The following is a 19,304-nucleotide window of genomic DNA, read 5'->3' on the forward strand; positions in this document are numbered from 1 at the left end:
GATCATAAGTCATAAGAGTCCAATAATCTAAAGATCATATGTCATACAAGAGTTCAGTTATTTCAAGATCAAATGCCATAAAACAGTCATCTTACTCAACAATCAAATGTCATAAAAGAATCCAGTGAGTGACCTGGGGATAGGGGAAAAATAAATATAAATAATACTACCCATGTCTCTCCTGTGCATCGCAGAAAGCAACTCAGAGGAGCAGTAGCTCCAGTATTACTTACCAAAAGAAGAAACAGAGAAAAGAGCCAAAGATCTTTATCCTCTAAGGCTCAGACATCTGTTCTGGACGTTACCTTGCTCATGTGTGAAAGGGCAAACATGTATGAAAGAAAAGGAAAGATTCCTCCTTACCGATGAAATTCTGACTTGGGTCTCGTAAGTCTCTGTCGAAGGAGGAAGGTTGCCAACACCTCAGCCACTCGGTCTGGGGTGTCTTCTTGTACAGCATGACCACACTGAGGCAACACTTGCATCTGGAACTTTCCTGCAAATTGCAATATCCAAAAGTGTAAATGAATGTGGCCTTTGCTGTTTTTCCTAGCACTACCTCACGCACGCACAGGGGGAGGTGGGGGGGTGCCATTTCATGTGTGGCAGGGTGGCGACAGGAATGGATGAAGGCAGCAAGTATGAATGTGTATATGTGTATATATGTATATGGGTGTATGTATGTGTGAATACGTTGAAATACATAGGTATCTATATGTGCGTGTGTTGGCGTTCATGTATATACATGTGTATGTGGGTGGGTTGGGCCATTCTTTTGTCTGTTTCCTTGCGCTATCTCGCTAATGCGGGAGACAGCGACTAAGTATAATAATAATAATGATAAAAAATTATGATACTGATCACTGCATCAAAGAACTACACCAAACACTGTTCTGAAATCTTCTCCCAAAGCCAGAGACAACATACCTTGCATCTGTCCAACAGTGAGGTCTGTGTCAAGTCTGTCAATTCCAGCCAGCAACAGCATCTTAGCAGGAGAAGTTGCAAGGAATTTTGTTGATAATCCCTGGAACCACCCAGGCCAAAATTTCTCTGTTTCTTCTAAATTTATTCGCCATGTATATTTTTTTATCTGAAAGTTATAATGACTGAGGTGAATTAAAGTACTAAACCATGTAAACAATTACTCATACATCAAATCTGGTAAAGGAAAACAAAAAACATTGATAATCTGACAAGAAAAAAATGTACTATGGCTCTTCCAATTCAAAAATAGAAAAATCTTTAACATTGTATTCCCAATACAATATTCATGCATAATGGAACTCAGGCATAAAATATTTTTCATCACTCCATTCTCAATTTGATGGTGGGTCGCTATACACAGCCTCTAGATCATCATCCCACCTCTTTCTTCTTTTGACATCATCAAGCCATTTCCAGTTTGTTACAGTGAAACAAACCTCCACATTCATAGAAGCACTTTCTTTTTCACTTTACACAGTAAGGTGATAAATCAGTAGAGACCAAACATAGCACTTTTGTATACAATATGCTTTCATTGCATTTTATTCCCATTCATACCTCTAACATCTTCATCTGAATATCCCTAGCCCTAATCAAACTTCTTACTTCATATATCCATCTCTTACTCACTCTACCTTTGAATGTACTGCAATATACCTTCTTGAACAGCCTATATCATCAGTCATGCATTCTACATGACCATACCAACCAAAAAGACTTACATCCAAATACCTTTCTAATGATTTCTTCACAACACATATCCTTCCCACATCTTCATTCTATGTATCCTCCTCATTTCAACTATCCCACACACATTATGCACCTACACTGCTCTTATTTTCTGCTTATCCTAACCTATATATACTTGAGTTTCATATCCATAACTCAGCATTAAAATGAGTATCACTTCACGCAAGCCTCTTGCCCTCTCTAAGCTTAATTCTTTTTCCATTCACCAGAACTTATATTGTACCCCAATTCTACTCTCTTGCATGACTGCTTTCAACTTCAGCTTCCCAACTACTACTTCAATCCCAGATATCTACACTCATTTACAATTTCTAGTTCTTTACCATGCAGACTGATCTTACAATCTGACCTTCTTTCCTTTAAGAAACCTAGTATCTTTCTTTCACTCACATTACTTCCAGCAACCTCCAACACATCATCAAACTAGCCCACTATTCTACACAATTTCTCTGCATCATCAAATTGCTCACTCTTCTATACAATTTCTCCAATCATGTAAAAACACAGCATCATCTGTATACATCCTCTATTTTTCTTCCAAGTTCTCCCAAGAAAGCATCCTCAACCTTTTCTTTATCATTTCTTGGTACATATGCAATCACTAAATTAATACTTTAAACTTTATATTATCAATCTTGCACTGATAATTAAAACCAAAGATCTTTTCAGTTAACTTACCCATTATTAAGAGGCCACAACTTTTCTTGTGTAACCATCTATACCATCTTACAGGCCTGATTTCACATCATTACTCCATCCCTCTCAAACCTGAAGTTTAACTACAATAAGGTGAATATTCTTTCCATCTCTTTAGTAGAGCTCTTGTATATTTCTATTTGTTACCTTTTTAGTATATTCTAGGGTATTCTTGCAGATTTAATATATTTGTTTCTTCCTTGCTGAGAGGCTTTTGCATCCATAATATTGGCCTTCATCTCTTCTATTTGCAGCCATCCATAAATAATCATGTATCTTTCTGTTCTTTCTTGGTTGTAAAGTTCAAGTTCTTTCAGCCTTTCAAGATACTTGATTCTTTTATCACCTTAATTTTGTTTGTAGAAGGCTTCTGTTATTTCTTTAACTTGTGTGTTCCTATTCATTTGGATGGTGACCATACAGAACTGCAGTATTCATTGTTGCACATGAACACACTAAATATTCTCATCAGTAGTTTTGTATCTTGCAAGGAAATTCTCATTACTATACCACTCAATATGTGGTTCAATAGTGCTATCTTCTCAGTATGTTCTTTGAACTGCAATATCTCATGTATGACAATTCCAAGATATTTAATGTTTGTTTCACATTATCACTTTTCCTGTTGGGCCTTTCTACATAGCCATCAGTATATAGTTGTCCCATGACTTATTTACTCAAAATAATCCTCTACATTCCATAAGGTTCATTTCTGCCTATTTGTAGTTTGTATCTATATCTGTTTGAATCTCTTTTTAACTATCAGTTGGTTATATATTATGTCTCAACTGCTATCAAAAGTAAGAATTTTTACCTATATTTAGTCTTTCTAATATATTTCTGCACACATACTAGTAATATCCATCACTTCACAAACACTATCAACAATACACAAAGGACTACCTCTCCCTATATGCAAATACCTGAACCTTCAATTCATATTTCAAAATACAAGCATCAGCAATATTTGTTAACTTTACCGGCAACTGGTTTTCATTAACTGATGTTGATGTAGGCTCTGTAACTTGACCATTATCAGATTCACCACCTTCCTCTGGGATAACATCTGCCCGAACTGTTACTGATGGCTCCTGATTCTGGTTCTGACTATGACTGTTGTTGTCAATTGATGACTCAACGTCAGCAGTCCCACAGCAACCAGTCTCTGTGCTATGAATCATCACATATAAAAAAAAAAACATTAAAAAATAACAAGATAATCAGCATGCTCAGAATGCATGTCCAATCTTTATTCTGTAAATTAGAATAAAAATATGCCTTGTCTATATATGCCTTCCAGATTATAATCTACAAACAGCCTTTCCGCCGAGTTATATGACACTGCATAATCTGAAAGAATCTGTGACTTGACTCAACAAAGCAAATCTTAGCGATATGCAAACACGAAAAGATGTTTTAAAAAGGTACACAAACTGTAACATGAGCAAAAATTACCAGCATGGAATAATATCAATGCCACCTCCACCTACATGCAAACAATAGCTCTCATATGATTCCTGGTCAGATATGATTCAGGTGTACTGAAGGTGGGTTGAAAGACAGGCTCAATTTCCCATCCTACAAACTTTCACATTATACAAACAAGTCCTCTCTACCAAAAGATCTCTGCTTTGTTCAGGATATGATAGGAAAAAAATCATACCTTATCTTAAAAGCAAAATCTGAACTAATGGGTAAATAGAAGAAACTACCCAGACTCTGGCATAAAATAAGCCTCTCAAGTAGAAAAAAATGGAGAAACAAAAGGTTACTATTTCCTAGTTTGTATATGCTGTCATGAATAACTGCACCATAAGGCCTCTCCCAGGGTTCCACAGAAAATGTGGTACATATAGCTTACAACATGTAATTCAAGTTCAAAGCATCCTGCCAATACAGTGCTCTTGTTTGATACAAGCATAATCTTGTTACTATTACACTAACAGCTCTTACTACTTCAATTTGTAGAACCCTGATCATCATTACACCTGAAAAGGAAAATGGAATGGGAAGGAAAAAAAAGTTTTGTCACAACAGCATGTATTATTTATCAATCTGTAATATGTCACTTCTGTTAGATTGACTTGCCAGAAGGAATGGAATCCTACCTAAACATGTTTGAAGATGAAGCCAGGGTTATGAGGGAAGTAAAAAATGAAGTGGACTGCATGAACTTATAAGACCTAAATAAACTCCAAAATTAATCTGATACATGGTTAATGAAATTCAACCCACATAAGTGTAAACTAATGAGAATGGGACATAGAGAGAACTCCTAAATATAAATATCATCTAGAGGGAAATGAACTGCAAGAATCAATCATGAAATGGGCGTGAAACTTGGCATTATCCCTATCCTATCTCTAAGAGTCCTACTTTAGGAGAATAATAAAGGTGACATTGTCTGCTGGCAAATATTAGATCTGCATTCATATAAATGGAGGAGTTTTTCAGCTAGTTGCTCACATCCTAAACTGGGCCAAAACTGGAATATGCTTCTCAAGTTTGATTATCTTACACAGTGAAGCAAGAATGGCTACTGGATAAGGAGTAAAGGAGGAAAATAATGATGGTGCCAGAATGAAGAAAGCTGAGTTACAGGGAAAGGTTAGAAGCTATTAATCTGCCTACCATGGAAGAGAAGAATGAAGAATGACCAGATTGATGATGTAGACAATGAACAGATCTTCAAAAGATGTAAGGAGAGAATAATCAGAGTACATAAAATGCAATTAAGGAAAAAACTTGTGAAGAACGATATAAAGAAGTAATTCTATAGTGTAAGAGTGATGGATAATTGGAATAAACTGAATGAATAAATAGTAACTGCCAATAGCATATAGAAGTTTAAAAAGTTGCAAGATGGGAGAGAATGTTCAAGAGATGGGGCCCCATGGGTGGAAATCTTCTTCTCTGTACAGTGCCTAAACAGGAAATAAAACACTTCGGAGAAATGAGCAAATTATCATAAAAGAAAAGTTGGGAATTCTAAACATATAAAGATAGATGTAAACAGACTAGAGAACAGAGTGGCGGTGAAAGACGATATCAACCAATATAATAGTGACAAGTTAACTGTGCAAGACAGGCAGGCAGTCAGAGACCCTGGGCCTTCATCCTTACCAATGAACCTGGCAAAGCTAAGGTGAAGATGGTACCACGAGGAAGATGACCATCAAAATTACCAAATTTGAAGCTATCTGTGTAGTAGTGCACAAGTGGCACATCCAGCACAAAGGGGCGTATGAAGTACCAGTCAAAGGCACAAAATTTAATTCAGCTGCCACGCATTCACTGAGATGCTGAGGGTGTGGAATATGATAATCTATAGGTCAAATCAAACTAAAGAACTGTACTGAGCAGTACAAATTAACTATAAAAGCCAAAAACTTGCATGTGGAACATGTTGCAAAATCTTACTCCCTAAACCAAGAATTTTTTCCAAACCTATTAACTTTAAATACTACTCTTTATTTTCTAAACCATCCTGACACTTATAAACATAGGTTTCACATCCATACATCAAAGTTAGGACAAGCATTCCTTTATGCAAGGAATGCATGTTACTACTAGAAAAATCTTATGACATTAACTGAGACAATGATTAATCCTTTAGTACTACTTGCACAAGCAATTCCAGTAACCAACTCTGCACCACTAGATGCAATTCCCAATACACAAAGAATATTATTGCTTTCTGGGTCAATACCAAAAGAAATTTTGTTAAAAACCTTGTGATGAAAGCATGAAAATTAATAAGCTTTAGCAAAAATAGGAAACAACACTGCAGTCTCCTTCAATTGCATAATCTATAATCTATAACAGCTAGAAAAATACTAAATGTATAGAAAGACCTCATTTTTCTCCACTCTCCCTCTACAACAAAAAATTTCCACAGTAAAATTGACAAGAGAAAATGAATACCAAATTATCATGGAAGTTGCTGAAAATGTATGATGATGGGGTAAAGCAAAACAGGATCCTTCTCTAAAAGAATATGGTAGGTTAACTGAGTGGTTCAAAATCACAAAAGGTTCAAATCTAACGTAAACAAAAAAATTCCAGTTACATCAAAATCTACAGTCTGCTCACTCAGGCACACACATCTTGTACAACAGAAAAATACCATTCAGATACATAAGCTATAATCAATAATGTTCTCTTTACCGGGTCTGCACAAACACCATCAAAATACTCACTTCTTCACTTGTCCAGGCATGGAGACTCTTGCTGCCTCAGCATTTCTGGTTTGTCCTGACCGTACACTGAAAATGCACATATCAACATATCAGTGCAGTGAATCTTCACAGATCCATACATTCTGAATGCCAAATCCCCCAGAACTTGATCAATCTAAAATTTAGTAATGTCTGAGTTTTGTCTAATTCATAGGAGGGAAAAAAGATATAATTCTGGGTTGCTGACATTGCATCTGTGTGATGTGATTACAGTGCTTGATTTTCCTCCCAAATTCCTAAATACACCTCAAACCCTAACCAAAAGTCATGGTTTGGGAGGATATACAAATATCTGAGTTTGGTAAGTTATTGACTTTCCTCGAAAAAAGATAAGTATATTAATAAATAAATAAATAAATAAATGAATAAAATAAAATGAAGTAAATGATATATGGGGATAGGGGAGAAAGAATACTACCCACGTATTCCCTGCATGTCATAGTCCTCCCTTCCTGCATTACTTTTCCAAAAGAAGTAACTGAGCAAGGAGCAAAAAATGAGGGATTTTCCCTATAAGACTCTGTCATATGTTCTTGGAAAAAGCTGAAAGACTGCTCAGCCTGTAGACTAGAATAATAAAAGCTGTACTCATGGCAATGGGAACTGAGCCTTGGTCCTTGTTGTAGGAAACTGGGAGGTCCTGTATTTTTTCAAAGGTGCTGTCATCCAAGAGAACCTGCTAGATAGCAAGGCACAGTTTTTCTGACACTAAAAGAAAAAATAAAAAAGAGGCAAAATTAAGAGTTGTAGAAAAAGACGAATACATAAAGTTAGTTTCAAGTTGAACATAAGTTTCCTGCCTTTTACCATCAGAAACCACTGAAAAACATACCTCCACTCAATAGCATTTTGAAGCGAGTTAAATTTCTGTGGACGTCCCCGAAGAAAGCTCTGCATAGAACTGAGGGCATCCATTGCTGTACCTTCCACGACATCTATTACAACTAAACCAGCCAAACCTGTAAAAATATCATGATGATACATAAAGTAATACAGACACTGTTCAACAAACTATCATATCCATCACATTTTTCCATTATTCTATCAATCCTTTAAACTGATATTCTTTTATTACCTCTTATATAGTCTATCAAGGTTAACTCTTCTGGTAGTAGTATCATAATTTTCCTTCAGTTCTCCTGGTGTCATTTTTTTATACTTGTTCTCCGATTTCTGCATTAGTGAGGTAGCACTAGGAAGACATCCACACTAGCTATCATAAGTAATGCATAAAAATCACAGCCTTCTATCCACAACCAGGATCCTGAGACCTTTTCAAGGTTCCCCAGCTGCTTCTTGTGCCCTGGTTCAATCCATTTCAGTCCACTGACAGCAGATTGCCCCCTTGTACCATGTTGCTCAAATGCACCACTTGCCCATAAAAGCTTCACGGTACAATCAACAAACTTATATCTCTGAAGTTCGAACAGTCACCTTTGTACCCTCTCCCACCTTTATACAATGGCACTACATGCATACTACCAATCCTCAGGCATCTCACCATGATCCATACATACAATGAAAATTCTGATTAACCAATCAAGAACACAGTCACCCCCTTTCTTTAGAAATTGAATTAAAATACCATCCACCTCACCTTATTCTATTATACAAGTCTTTCACCATGTCCTCTCTCTTCACCAAACTACTTTCTATGATTCCCTCCCTTCCTATACCTCCCTGATCTTAACACAATACATCTACCAACCTATCATCAAAAGAAATTCAGCATTCCATCAAAATACTCACTCATCATTACCTGTTACTATTCTATCTATATCTCTGATGTCTGTCTCCTCTGAGAACTCCCTCAACATGGTGGCCACAGAAAAAGAGTCTCCATGAATAGCGACCTTCAGTGACATAATAACATACTACATAAAAATGAGCTTACTTGAAATTTGTTCCAGGAAAACAAAAACTTAAACATCAGATAAAATATTAACCTTATCCAGAATATCAAGTGGATACAAGCTTAATGCAATATCTGAAGACCAGTAAAGGAAATTCTGCATCAACTTTATCATCACTCACAGAACTTTTTAAAGATGTATGCAAACAATGGAAGGCTATATCTACCTACCTTAAATAGCTTGACTGAATAAACCACGAGAAATTTAGTAAAACACCAGGATTGGATACACTGCCCATAGCTCTAGTGCTCAAATGTGCAGTCCTCTTCAAACAAAATGTCCAAAAGCCTTAAAACTAACGAGGTAGGAAACAAATCCCTGAACCTGAAATTTTTCATCACTCAAGATACAGCTTTTAGAAATATCATCTGAGTGAAGATTACTGTGTCCTTTAACAAAAAAAAGATGAAAATGTTACTGTACTATCTTATGCCACTTAAGACATTCTAAAAATTCTGAAGGAGGATAAGTGAAGCAAGCTTCTGATTGCTTAAATGAAGCAAGGGGTCTCTATACAATACTAACATAACTTTTTAGATTAAATCTTTTTTTTTTACATATAAATGAAATTGACTCCCAAATGTGTGCTAAAAGGCTTTTAATGGTACCTAAATCCTGCTTAATGTTACACTTCTGGTGACATACTAAACAGGACTTGAAAGTGAATAAAAAAAATATCCACCTGGAAAGTTCAAAAGCTTGTAAGGTTGTAGTGAACTTTGTTTTGATAACTTGTGTCCTTTGGACGCCACACAATAAGCAACATACATAATATTCACCTTTTAATACTTAAGTTCAAAATTACTTGGAGCCTAAAGTATATCACACCTGAAACAGTGCTAGGCACTCTGACAAACACTCAGAGGAGGGAAAGGAGTCAGGTACTGTCAGAACATTCACATGGGAAAGTTAAAAAGACTGTATAATCTATTCATGATCACACATAAAGACATCTAATTGTCTATTACTTTACATTTTGTTCACATATCATTTCTTCATATTTCTTACTTCAGTATTTTTTATGACAAAGTATGACAGAAGCCAAAAAGGAAGAAACAGACCCACATACAGAAAATTTTGAAGCCAGATTTTTTTCAACAATGTACTCTGGTTAGGTGCATGTTCTTTCTTCTCTGAACTTTGTTATGATTAATGTTAATGACAGTGCACATGTGAGGGATGGGGTTAAAAAAAAAAAAAAGCAGAGTATGTATATCCTCTAAAAAAATTGTCAGCACCCTTGGTTTTGTGTGTGTGTGTGTGTGTGTGTGTGTGTGTGTGAAAGTAACAGGATGTTTTCTACAGCCACGTGTTGTATTTCACATTTCATAAATGGGAATACATAGTTTTTGTAAGAAAGCCTCTAAACTGCATAGCATTACCCTCTGAAATATAATAATCAATCCTACACTCTGTATCACTGTGTGCATGGCAACAAATAAATCTTGGTGCCATTTAGGGATTTCTTAAATCAAGAGACACAATTACATAAATCCACATCATTACAAAATGTAGATTAAGTAAAGTATGCAAATGTCCAGTAATATTAGACCATATGCACAAAAAATTTAAAAATTCGTGTACTGTAATAGCTATAATACTAAGCACAGCTCTGGCATGATTATGAAGCAGGGATTGGGTCACGAAACAAGGTATGATATTTCTTTAGTATGCCAAACATGATACAATTAGTATGTCCTCGATGAGTGATTGGTAGGGAAATTCATATGAGACAAACAATGTTAGTGTTAGCAAAGACTTTTATCAAATAAAGTTCGTCATGTGAATACAATGTATCAAATATGTTGGAAACAGAAATGGTCTAACCTGCACTGAGCTGGGCTTTGGAGCACAGAGTAGGAATCATAATGTTATTTCAAATCAGTTATGTCAGACAAGATGAAAACCATGTCAAATAGGTTTAACTGTGTCCCAGGGGCAGAGGGTTCCTACAGTAACTGGATACTATTTTGGTGTTACTGTGAACACTACTATAGTGGCTAATTTGTATCGTGAAGCATAATTTGGTTCATGAAGTACAATCTGCATGTAGAGCGAAAGTAAAATGGTATACCAGTCACAAGCTACAGGGTAACTGGCAAGTCAGCAGACCTGGGATACTAACCATGTACCATACCTCAGGAGATTTTTCAAAATTTCTTGTGTGATGTGTCATATTGTATCACACCGTAAGGGTGCTGAATAAATTTTTGTTAGGTGTAAATCCAATGACAAGTCTTCTAAATAAAACAGGATGAAAGTGTTCCCAATATCTGGCACGGAAAATTTTCACTGACTTCAGATCATACACAAACACCTGAAGAGGGTAGGTCACACAACACTTGACAAACTAAGGTCTTATAAGTGCACTTGCAAAAAGTGTCCAATCTAAGGCTTGATGTAAAAGCCCGACCTAATCTTGGGCTCATAAGATTTAAGAATAGCAGCACTTCCATGGTCTGTCATGTATAATGATTTGATCTGAATCAGATATGACCCACAACTTATTCTCAAGTCAGTCCATTTGCTGCACTATACAGCCATTAGTGCATTAGCTCAAGAGGAAGCAGGGGGTATATGAGTGGATGATAGTTATGTTCATGTTTTTGAACTAAGACTAGCCAGCTAATGTAAAACTGGTTGTCTAAAGAAGGACTAATACACTGGAGTAGTCTGGCTATTTCTGAATGCAGCTGCTCTAATGATAAGAAAAGAAAAGCATGCATCATTTAAAAAAGTTAAGTGCAGAAAATATTTTGAAGTTCCAATGTCTTACAAAACTTTAAACATCTATCTACTCTTCCCACCACAAATTCAAACTTATGCAATAAAGATGTATGTGATAAAATTTTTAAGACAACATAACTATAGAACGGTCATGTATAAAGTACTCAAAACTAACCGGCAACATGATCATGGTATGCAGTGTGGACAGCGATGGCTCCACCCATGCTGTGGCCAATGAGCACACAAGGTGGCTGGTCATACTCATACACTGCCTCCACTACTCGACCAACGTCGCTGCCAACGAGAAAACATTATAAAAATAATATCAATAAAATAAGCCAATTAACAAAATGTCATACTGCTGAAAGCTCAGAATTTAAATGAAAATAAGCGAAGCAGTGGAGGAACATAAAATATGGACGCTGGTGAGAAGTGAAAAAAAGTGAAAACAATAGTGAGAGGACAAGTAGGATGTATATGGAAGATAGGAATATCATAAACCTTGAGCATTCTAATATGAAAAGAGCATCTAGTATGAAAATGTCTTGGATGAGAGGGAATTCAGTGTTCTGAATGCGAGAAATTTGGAAAAGTGTGGACCCTACTCCCTAGGCAACCTTCCACGAGGGAACAGTTACCAGAGGAACATTAAAAATTTATTCAAATGACCAATCAGTCTACAAAAGATGCATGTATTCAAATAATTAGTGGCTGCAACCCAAGACTCTAAATTCATTAGCACTACAGTTCTTCTCACTTTTGTGGACAACTCATCATTAAAACTCATCATTCAAATACAAGCCAAGGGTCAACTTGAGGAAGGCTATGGTGGCATGGCAGGTGGGAGATACATACTAGTTTCTAAAATAAAGCACCATCATGGTGCAAAATGAAGTTCCTTCTTTATCAAAACTACTTTCTTGTCCTGTGCTAGATAATGAAAATGTGAGAATGCATGAAACCCATACATTTTTGAGCAAGCCTGCATTAAGTAGTAGTAAAGCTACACTAAATAAGAACTATAAAAAAGCCTGTCCTTGTTGTAAACCTTATAGATATTGGGCAAGGATGGAAACATTACCATTGGTATCAATGAAAGTCCGTTATAAGTGTCTCTGTATCAGTGAAAGGATCAAGGATAAAATCCCCTTCCCCAAATTTTTTTCTCTTAAAAAGGTAGCTAAGGGCAAAAGTTGGAAAGAGAAAGTGATTTTGGACAGAAAAAGTGAAGTTCAGAATTTAAACTACATCTCTGACTGTGGACAATCAAATTCAGTCTGCCCATCCACACTATCAGAGTAGGGATTCTGGTCACCTGGGTTCACACTCCTAGATGAAAGTGTAATCAGTCGAGTAATTAGCATACTAATTCTATTATAATTAATCATAGGAGTAATAAAGGCATTAATAATGCGAAATGCTGTCATTTGACTAGAAATCCTTAATCAGCCTGTAAAATAACATCTATACACAGATTTTCATTAAAATCTCAAGAAGTTGAAAATCTGAGCAAAATATTTGGATTTTTCATGATTTTTTTCAAAAAATGGATTTTCTTGAGAATCTCAGCATAGATGTTTTTCGGTATGATGAATACGAATCTGTGGTTAGAACCCAAAAATTCGTCTAATTAGTCGAGTAATTAGCATACTAATTCTATCATAATTAATTTTAGGAGTAATTAAAGGCATTGATAATGCGAAATGCTGTCATTTGACTAGAAATCCTTAATCAGCATGTAAAATAACATCTATAAGCAGATTTTCAATAAAATCTGAAGAAGTTGAAAATATGAGCAAAATATTTGGTAAGGCTATATATAGCCTTTAATTTTTCTTGATTTAATTCAATAAATGGATTTTCTTGAGAATCTCAGCATAGATGTTTTTTGGCATGCTGAATACGAATCTGTGTTTAAAACCCAAAAATTCGTCTAACGAATCGAGTAATTAGCATACTAATTTTATCATAATTAATCTTAGGAGTAATTAAAGGCATTAATAATGCGAAATGCTATCATTTGACTAGAAATCCTTAATCAGCATGTAAAATAACAACTATAAGCAGATTTTCATTAAAATCTGAAGAAGTTGAAAATCTGAGCAAAATATTTGGTAAGGCTATATATACCCTTTAATTTTTCTTGATTTAATTCAAAAAATGGATTTTCTTGAGAATTTCAGCATAGATGTTTTTTGGTATGTTGAATACGAATCTGTGGTTAAAACCCAAAAATTTGTGTAATTAGTCGAGCAATTAGCATACTAATTTTATTATAATCTTAGGAGTCATTAAAGGCATTAATAATGCGAAATGCTGTCATTTAAATACAAATCCTTAATCAGCCTGTAATATAACATCTATGAGCAGATTTTCATTAAAATCTGAAGAAATTGAAAATATGAGCAAAATATCTGCTTAGGCTAGAGCCTTGGATTTTTTTTGATTTTTTTCAAAACATGGATTTTCTTGAGAATTTCAGCATAGATGTTTTTCGGTATGCTGAATACGAATCTGTGGTTAAAACCCAAAAATTCGTCTAAGTAGTCGAGTAATTAGCATACTAATTTTATTATAATTAATCTTAGGAGTTATTAAAGGCATTAATAATGCGAAATACTGCCATTTGACAAGAAATCCTTAATCAGCCAGTAAAATAACATCTATAGGCAGATTTTCAATAAAAGCTTAAGAAGTTGAAAATCTGAGCAAAATATTTGGTAAAGCCTTGGATTTTTCTTGATTTTTTTCAAAAAATCGATTTTCTTGAGAATTTCAACATAGATGTTTTTTGGTATGCTGAATACGAATCTGTGATTAAAACCCAAGAATTCGTCTAACTAGTCGAGTAATTAGCATAGTAATTTTATTATAATCAAGCATACGAGTAATTAAAGGCATTAATAATGCCAAATGCTGTCATTTGACTAGAAATCCTTAATCAGCATGTAAAATAACATCTACAAGCAGATTTTCATTAAAATCTGAAGAAGTTGAAAATATGAGCAAAATATTTGGTAAGGCTATAGCCTTGGATTTTTCTTGATTTTTTTCAAAAAATGGATTTTCTTGAGAATTTCAGCATAGATGTTTTTCGGTATGCTGAATACGAATCTGTGGTTAAAACCCAAAAATTCGTCTAAATAGTCGAGTAATTAGCAAACTAATTTTATTATAATTAATCTTAGGAGTAATTAAAGGCATTAATAATGCGAAATGCTGCCATTTGACCAGAAATCCTTAATCAGCATGTAAAATAACATCTATACGCAGATTTTCATTAAAATCTGAAGAAGTTGAAAATATGAGCAAAATATTTGGTAAGGCTATAGCCTTGGATTTTTCTTGATTTTTTTCAAAAAATGGATTTTCTTGAGAATTTCAGCATAGATGTTTTTTGGTATGCTGAATACGAATCTGTGATTAAAACCCAAGAATTCGTCTAACTAGTCGAGTAATTAGCATAGTAATTTTATTATAATCAAGCATACGAGTAATTAAAGCCATTAATAATGCCAAATGCTGTCATTTGACTAGAAATCCTTAATCAGCATGTAAAATAACATCTACAAGCAGATTTTCATTAAAATCTGAAGAAGTTGAAAATATGAGCAAAATATTTGGTAAGGCTATAGCCTTGGATTTTCTTATTTTTTCAAAAAATGGATTTTCTTGAGAATTTCAGCATAGATGTTTTTTGGTATGCTGAATACGAATCTGTGGTTAAAACCCAAAAATTCGTCTAAATAGTCGAGTAATTAGCAAACTAATTTTATTATAATTAATCTTAGGAGTAATTAAAGGCATTAATAATGCGAAATGCTGCCATTTGACCAGAAATCCTTAATCAGCATGTAAAATAACATCTATACGCAGATTTTCATTAAAATCTGAAGAAGTTGAAAATATGAGCAAAATATTTGGTAAGGCTATAGCCTTGGATTTTTCTTGATTTTTTTCAAAAAATGGATTTTCTTGAGAATTTCAGCATAGATGTTTTTCGGTATGTTGAATACGAATCTGTGGTTAAAACCCAAAAATTTGTGTAATTAGTCGAGCAATTAGCATACTAATTTTATTATAATCTTAGGAGTCATTAAAGGCATTAATAATGCGAAATGCTGTCATTTAAATACAAATCCTTAATCAGCCTGTAAAATAACATCTATGAGCAGATTTTCATTAAAATCTGAAGAAATTGAAAATATGAGCAAAATATCTGCTTAGGCTAGAGCCTTGGATTTTTCTTGATTTTTTCAAAAAATGGATTTTCTTGAGAATTTCAGCATAGATGTTTTTCGGTATGCTGAATACGAATCTGTGGTTAAAACCCAAAAATTCGTCTAAGTAGTCGAGTAATTAGCATACTAATTTTATTATAATTAATCTTAGGAGTTATTAAAGGCATTAATAATGCGAAATACTGCCATTTGACAAGAAATCCTTAATCAGCCAGTAAAATAACATCTATAAGCAGATTTTCATTAAAAGCTTAAGAAGTTGAAAATCTGAGCAAAATATTGGTATTTTTCTTGATTTTTTCAAAAAATGGATTTTCTTGAGAATTTCAACATAGATGTTTTTTGGTATGCTGAATACGAATCTGTGATTAAAACCCAAAAATTCGTCTAACTAGTCGAGTAATTAGCATAGTAATTTTATTATAATCAAGCATACGAGTAATTAAAGGCATTAATAATGCCAAATGCTGTCATTTGACTAGAAATCCTTAATCAGCTTGTAAAATAACATCTATAAGCAGATTTTCATTAAAATCTGAAGAAGTTGAAAATCTGAGCAAAATTTGGATTTTTCTTGATTTTTTTCAAAAAATGGATTTTCTTGAGAATTTCAGCATAGATGTTTTTGGTATGTTGAATACGAATCTGTGGTTAAAACCCAAAAATTTGTGTAATTAGTCGAGCAATTAGCATACTAATTTTATTATAATCTTAGGAGTCATTAAAGGCATTAATAATGCGAAATGCTGTCATTTGAATACAAATCCTTAATCAGCCTGTAAAATAACATCTATAAGCAGATTTTCATTAAAATCTGAAGAAATTGAAAATATGAGCAAAATATCTGCTTAGGCTATAGCCTTGGATTTTTCTTGATTTTTTTCAAAAAATGGATTTTCTTGAGAATTTCAGCATAGATGTTTTTCGGTATGCTGAATACGAATCTGTGGTTAAAACCCAAAAATTCGTCTAAGTAGTCGAGTAATTAGCATACTAATTTTATTATAATTAATCTTAGGAGTAATTAAAGGCATTAATAATGCGAAATACTGCCATTTGACAAGAAATCCTTAATCAGCCAGTAAAATAACATCTATAAGCAGATTTTCATTAAAAGCTTAAGAAGTTGAAAATCTGAGCAAAATATTTGGTAAGGCTATAGCCTTGGATTTTTCTTGATTTTTTCAAAAAATCGATTTTCTTGAGAATTTCAACATAGATGTTTTTTGGTATGCTGAATACGAATCTGTGATTAAAACCCAAGAATTCGTCTAACTAGTCGAGTAATTAGCATAGTAATTTTATTATAATCAAGCATACGAGTAATTAAAGCCATTAATAATGCCAAATGCTGTCATTTGACTAGAAATCCTTAATCAGCATGTAAAATAACATCTACAAGCAGATTTTCATTAAAATCTGAAGAAGTTGAAAATATGAGCAAAATATTTGGTAAGGCTATAGCCTTGATTTTTCTTATTTTTCAAAAAATGGATTTTCTTGAGAATTTCAGCACAGATGTTTTTCGGTATGCTGAATACGAATCTGTGGTTAAAACCCAAAAATTCGTCTAAATAGTCGAGTAATTAGCAAACTAATTTTATTATAATTAATCTTAGGAGTAATTAAAGGCATTAATAATGCGAAATGCTGCCATTTGACCAGAAATCCTTAATCAGCATGTAAAATAACATCTATACGCAGAAAATAAAATCTATAAGCAGATTTTCATTAAAATCTGAAGAAGTTGAAAATATGAGCAAAATATTTTTTTGATTTTTTTCAAAAAATGGATTTTCTTGAGAATTTCAGCATAGATGTTTTTCGGTATGCTGAATACGAATCTGTGGTTAAAACCCAAAAATTCGTCTAAATAGTCGAGTAATTAGCAAACTAATTTTATTATCATTAATCTTAGGAGTAATTAAAGGCATTAATAATGCGAAATGCTGCCATTTGACCAGAAATCCTTAATCAGCATGTAAAATAACATCTATAAGCAGATTTTCATTAAAATCTGAAGAAGTTGAAAATATGAGCAAAATATTTGGATTTTCTTGATTTTTTTCAAAAAATGGATTTTCTTGAGAATTTCAGCATAGATGTTTTTCGGTATGCTGAATGCGAATATGTGTTTAAAACCCAAAAATTTGTGTAATTAGTCGAGTAATTAGCATACTAATTTTATTATAATTAATCTTACGAGTAATCACAGGCATTAATAATGCGAAATGCTGTCATTTGAATACAAATCCTTAATCAGCATGTAAAATAACATCTATACGCAGATTTTCATTAAAATCTGAAGAAGTTGAAAATATGAGCAAAATATTTGGTAAGGCTATAGCCGTGGATTTTTCTTGATTTTTTTCAAAAAATGGATTTTCTTGACAATTTCAGCATAGATGTTTTTCGGTATGTTGAATACGAATCTGTGGTTAAAACCCAAAAATTTGTGTAATTAGTCGAGCAATTAGCATACTAATTTTATTATAATCTTAGGAGTCATTAAAGGCATTAATAATGCGAAATGCTGTCATTTAAATACAAATCCTTAGTCAGCCTGTAAAATGACATCTATAAGCAGATTTTCATTAAAATCTGAAGAAATTGAAAATATAAGCAAAATATTTGGTAAGGCTATAGCCTTGGATTTTTCTTGATTTTTTTCAAAAAATGGATTTTCTTGAGAATTTCAGCATAGATGTTTTTTCGGTATGCTGAATACGAATCTGTGATTAAAACCCAAAAATTCGTCTAACTAGTCGAGTAATTAGCATAGTAATTTTCTTATAATCAAGCATAGGAGTAATTAAAGGCATTAATAATGCGAAATGCTGCCATTTGACAAGAAATCCTTAATCAGCCAGTAAAATAACATCTATAAGCAGATTTTCATTAAAATCTGAAGAAGTTGAAAATATAAGCAAAATATTTGGTAAGGCTATAGCCTTGGATTTTTCTTGATTTTTTTCAAAAAATGGATTTTCTTGAGAATTTCAACATAGATGTTTTTTGGTATGCTGAATACGAATCTGTGATTAAAACCCAAAAATTCGTCTAACTAGTCGAGTAATTAGCATAGTAATTTTATTATAATCAAGCATAGGAGTAATTAAAGGCATTAATAATGCGAAATGCTGTCATTTGACTAGAAATCCTTAATCAGCATGTAAAATAACATCTATAAGCAGATTTTCATTAAAATCTGAAGAAGTTGAAAATATGAGCAAAATATTTGGTAAGGATATAGCCTTGGATTTTTCTTGATTTTTTCAAAAAATGGATTTTCTTGAGAATTTCAACATAGATGTTTTTTGGTATGCTGAATACGAATCTGTGATTAAAACCCAAAAATTCGTCTAACTAGTCGAGTAATTAGCATAGTAATTTTATTATAATCAAGCATAGGAGTAATTAAAGGCATTAATAATGCGAAATGCTGTCATTTGACTAGAAATCCTTAATCAGCATGTAAAATAACATCTATAAGCAGATTTTCATTAAAATCTAAAGAAGTTGAAAATATGAGCAAAATATTTGGTAAGGCTTACCAAATATTTTGCTCATATTATCAACTTCTTCAGATTTTAATGAAAATCTGCGTATAGATGTTGTTTTACATGCTGATTAAGGATTTCTAGTCAAATGGCAGCATTTCGCATTATCAATGCCTTTAATTACTCCTAAAATTAATTATAATAAAATTAGTATGCTAATTACTCGACTAATTAGACGAATTTTTGGGTTTT

General features: G+C 33.5%; 1 protein-coding gene across 2 annotated transcripts in view; it reads right to left on the reverse strand.

The window, feature by feature from the left end:
* LOC139766515 (protein phosphatase methylesterase 1) overlaps positions 1-19,304 on the reverse strand; it is a 36,159-nt gene that overhangs the window by 12,544 nt on the left and 4,311 nt on the right. For both annotated transcript variants that reach the window (XM_071695242.1, XM_071695243.1), the window contains exons 4-9: positions 11,487-11,605; positions 7,504-7,630; positions 6,633-6,698; positions 3,414-3,603; positions 928-1,093; positions 364-496 (exon numbers count right to left, since the gene is read on the reverse strand). In XM_071695242.1, the coding sequence (XP_071551343.1) occupies positions 364-496; positions 928-1,093; positions 3,414-3,603; positions 6,633-6,698; positions 7,504-7,630; positions 11,487-11,605 (801 nt within the window). The remainder of the gene's footprint in view (positions 1-363; positions 497-927; positions 1,094-3,413; positions 3,604-6,632; positions 6,699-7,503; positions 7,631-11,486; positions 11,606-19,304) is intronic.

This window comes from Panulirus ornatus, chromosome 58, assembly GCF_036320965.1.
Source record: "Panulirus ornatus isolate Po-2019 chromosome 58, ASM3632096v1, whole genome shotgun sequence".
Taxonomy (NCBI): domain Eukaryota; kingdom Metazoa; phylum Arthropoda; class Malacostraca; order Decapoda; family Palinuridae; genus Panulirus; species Panulirus ornatus.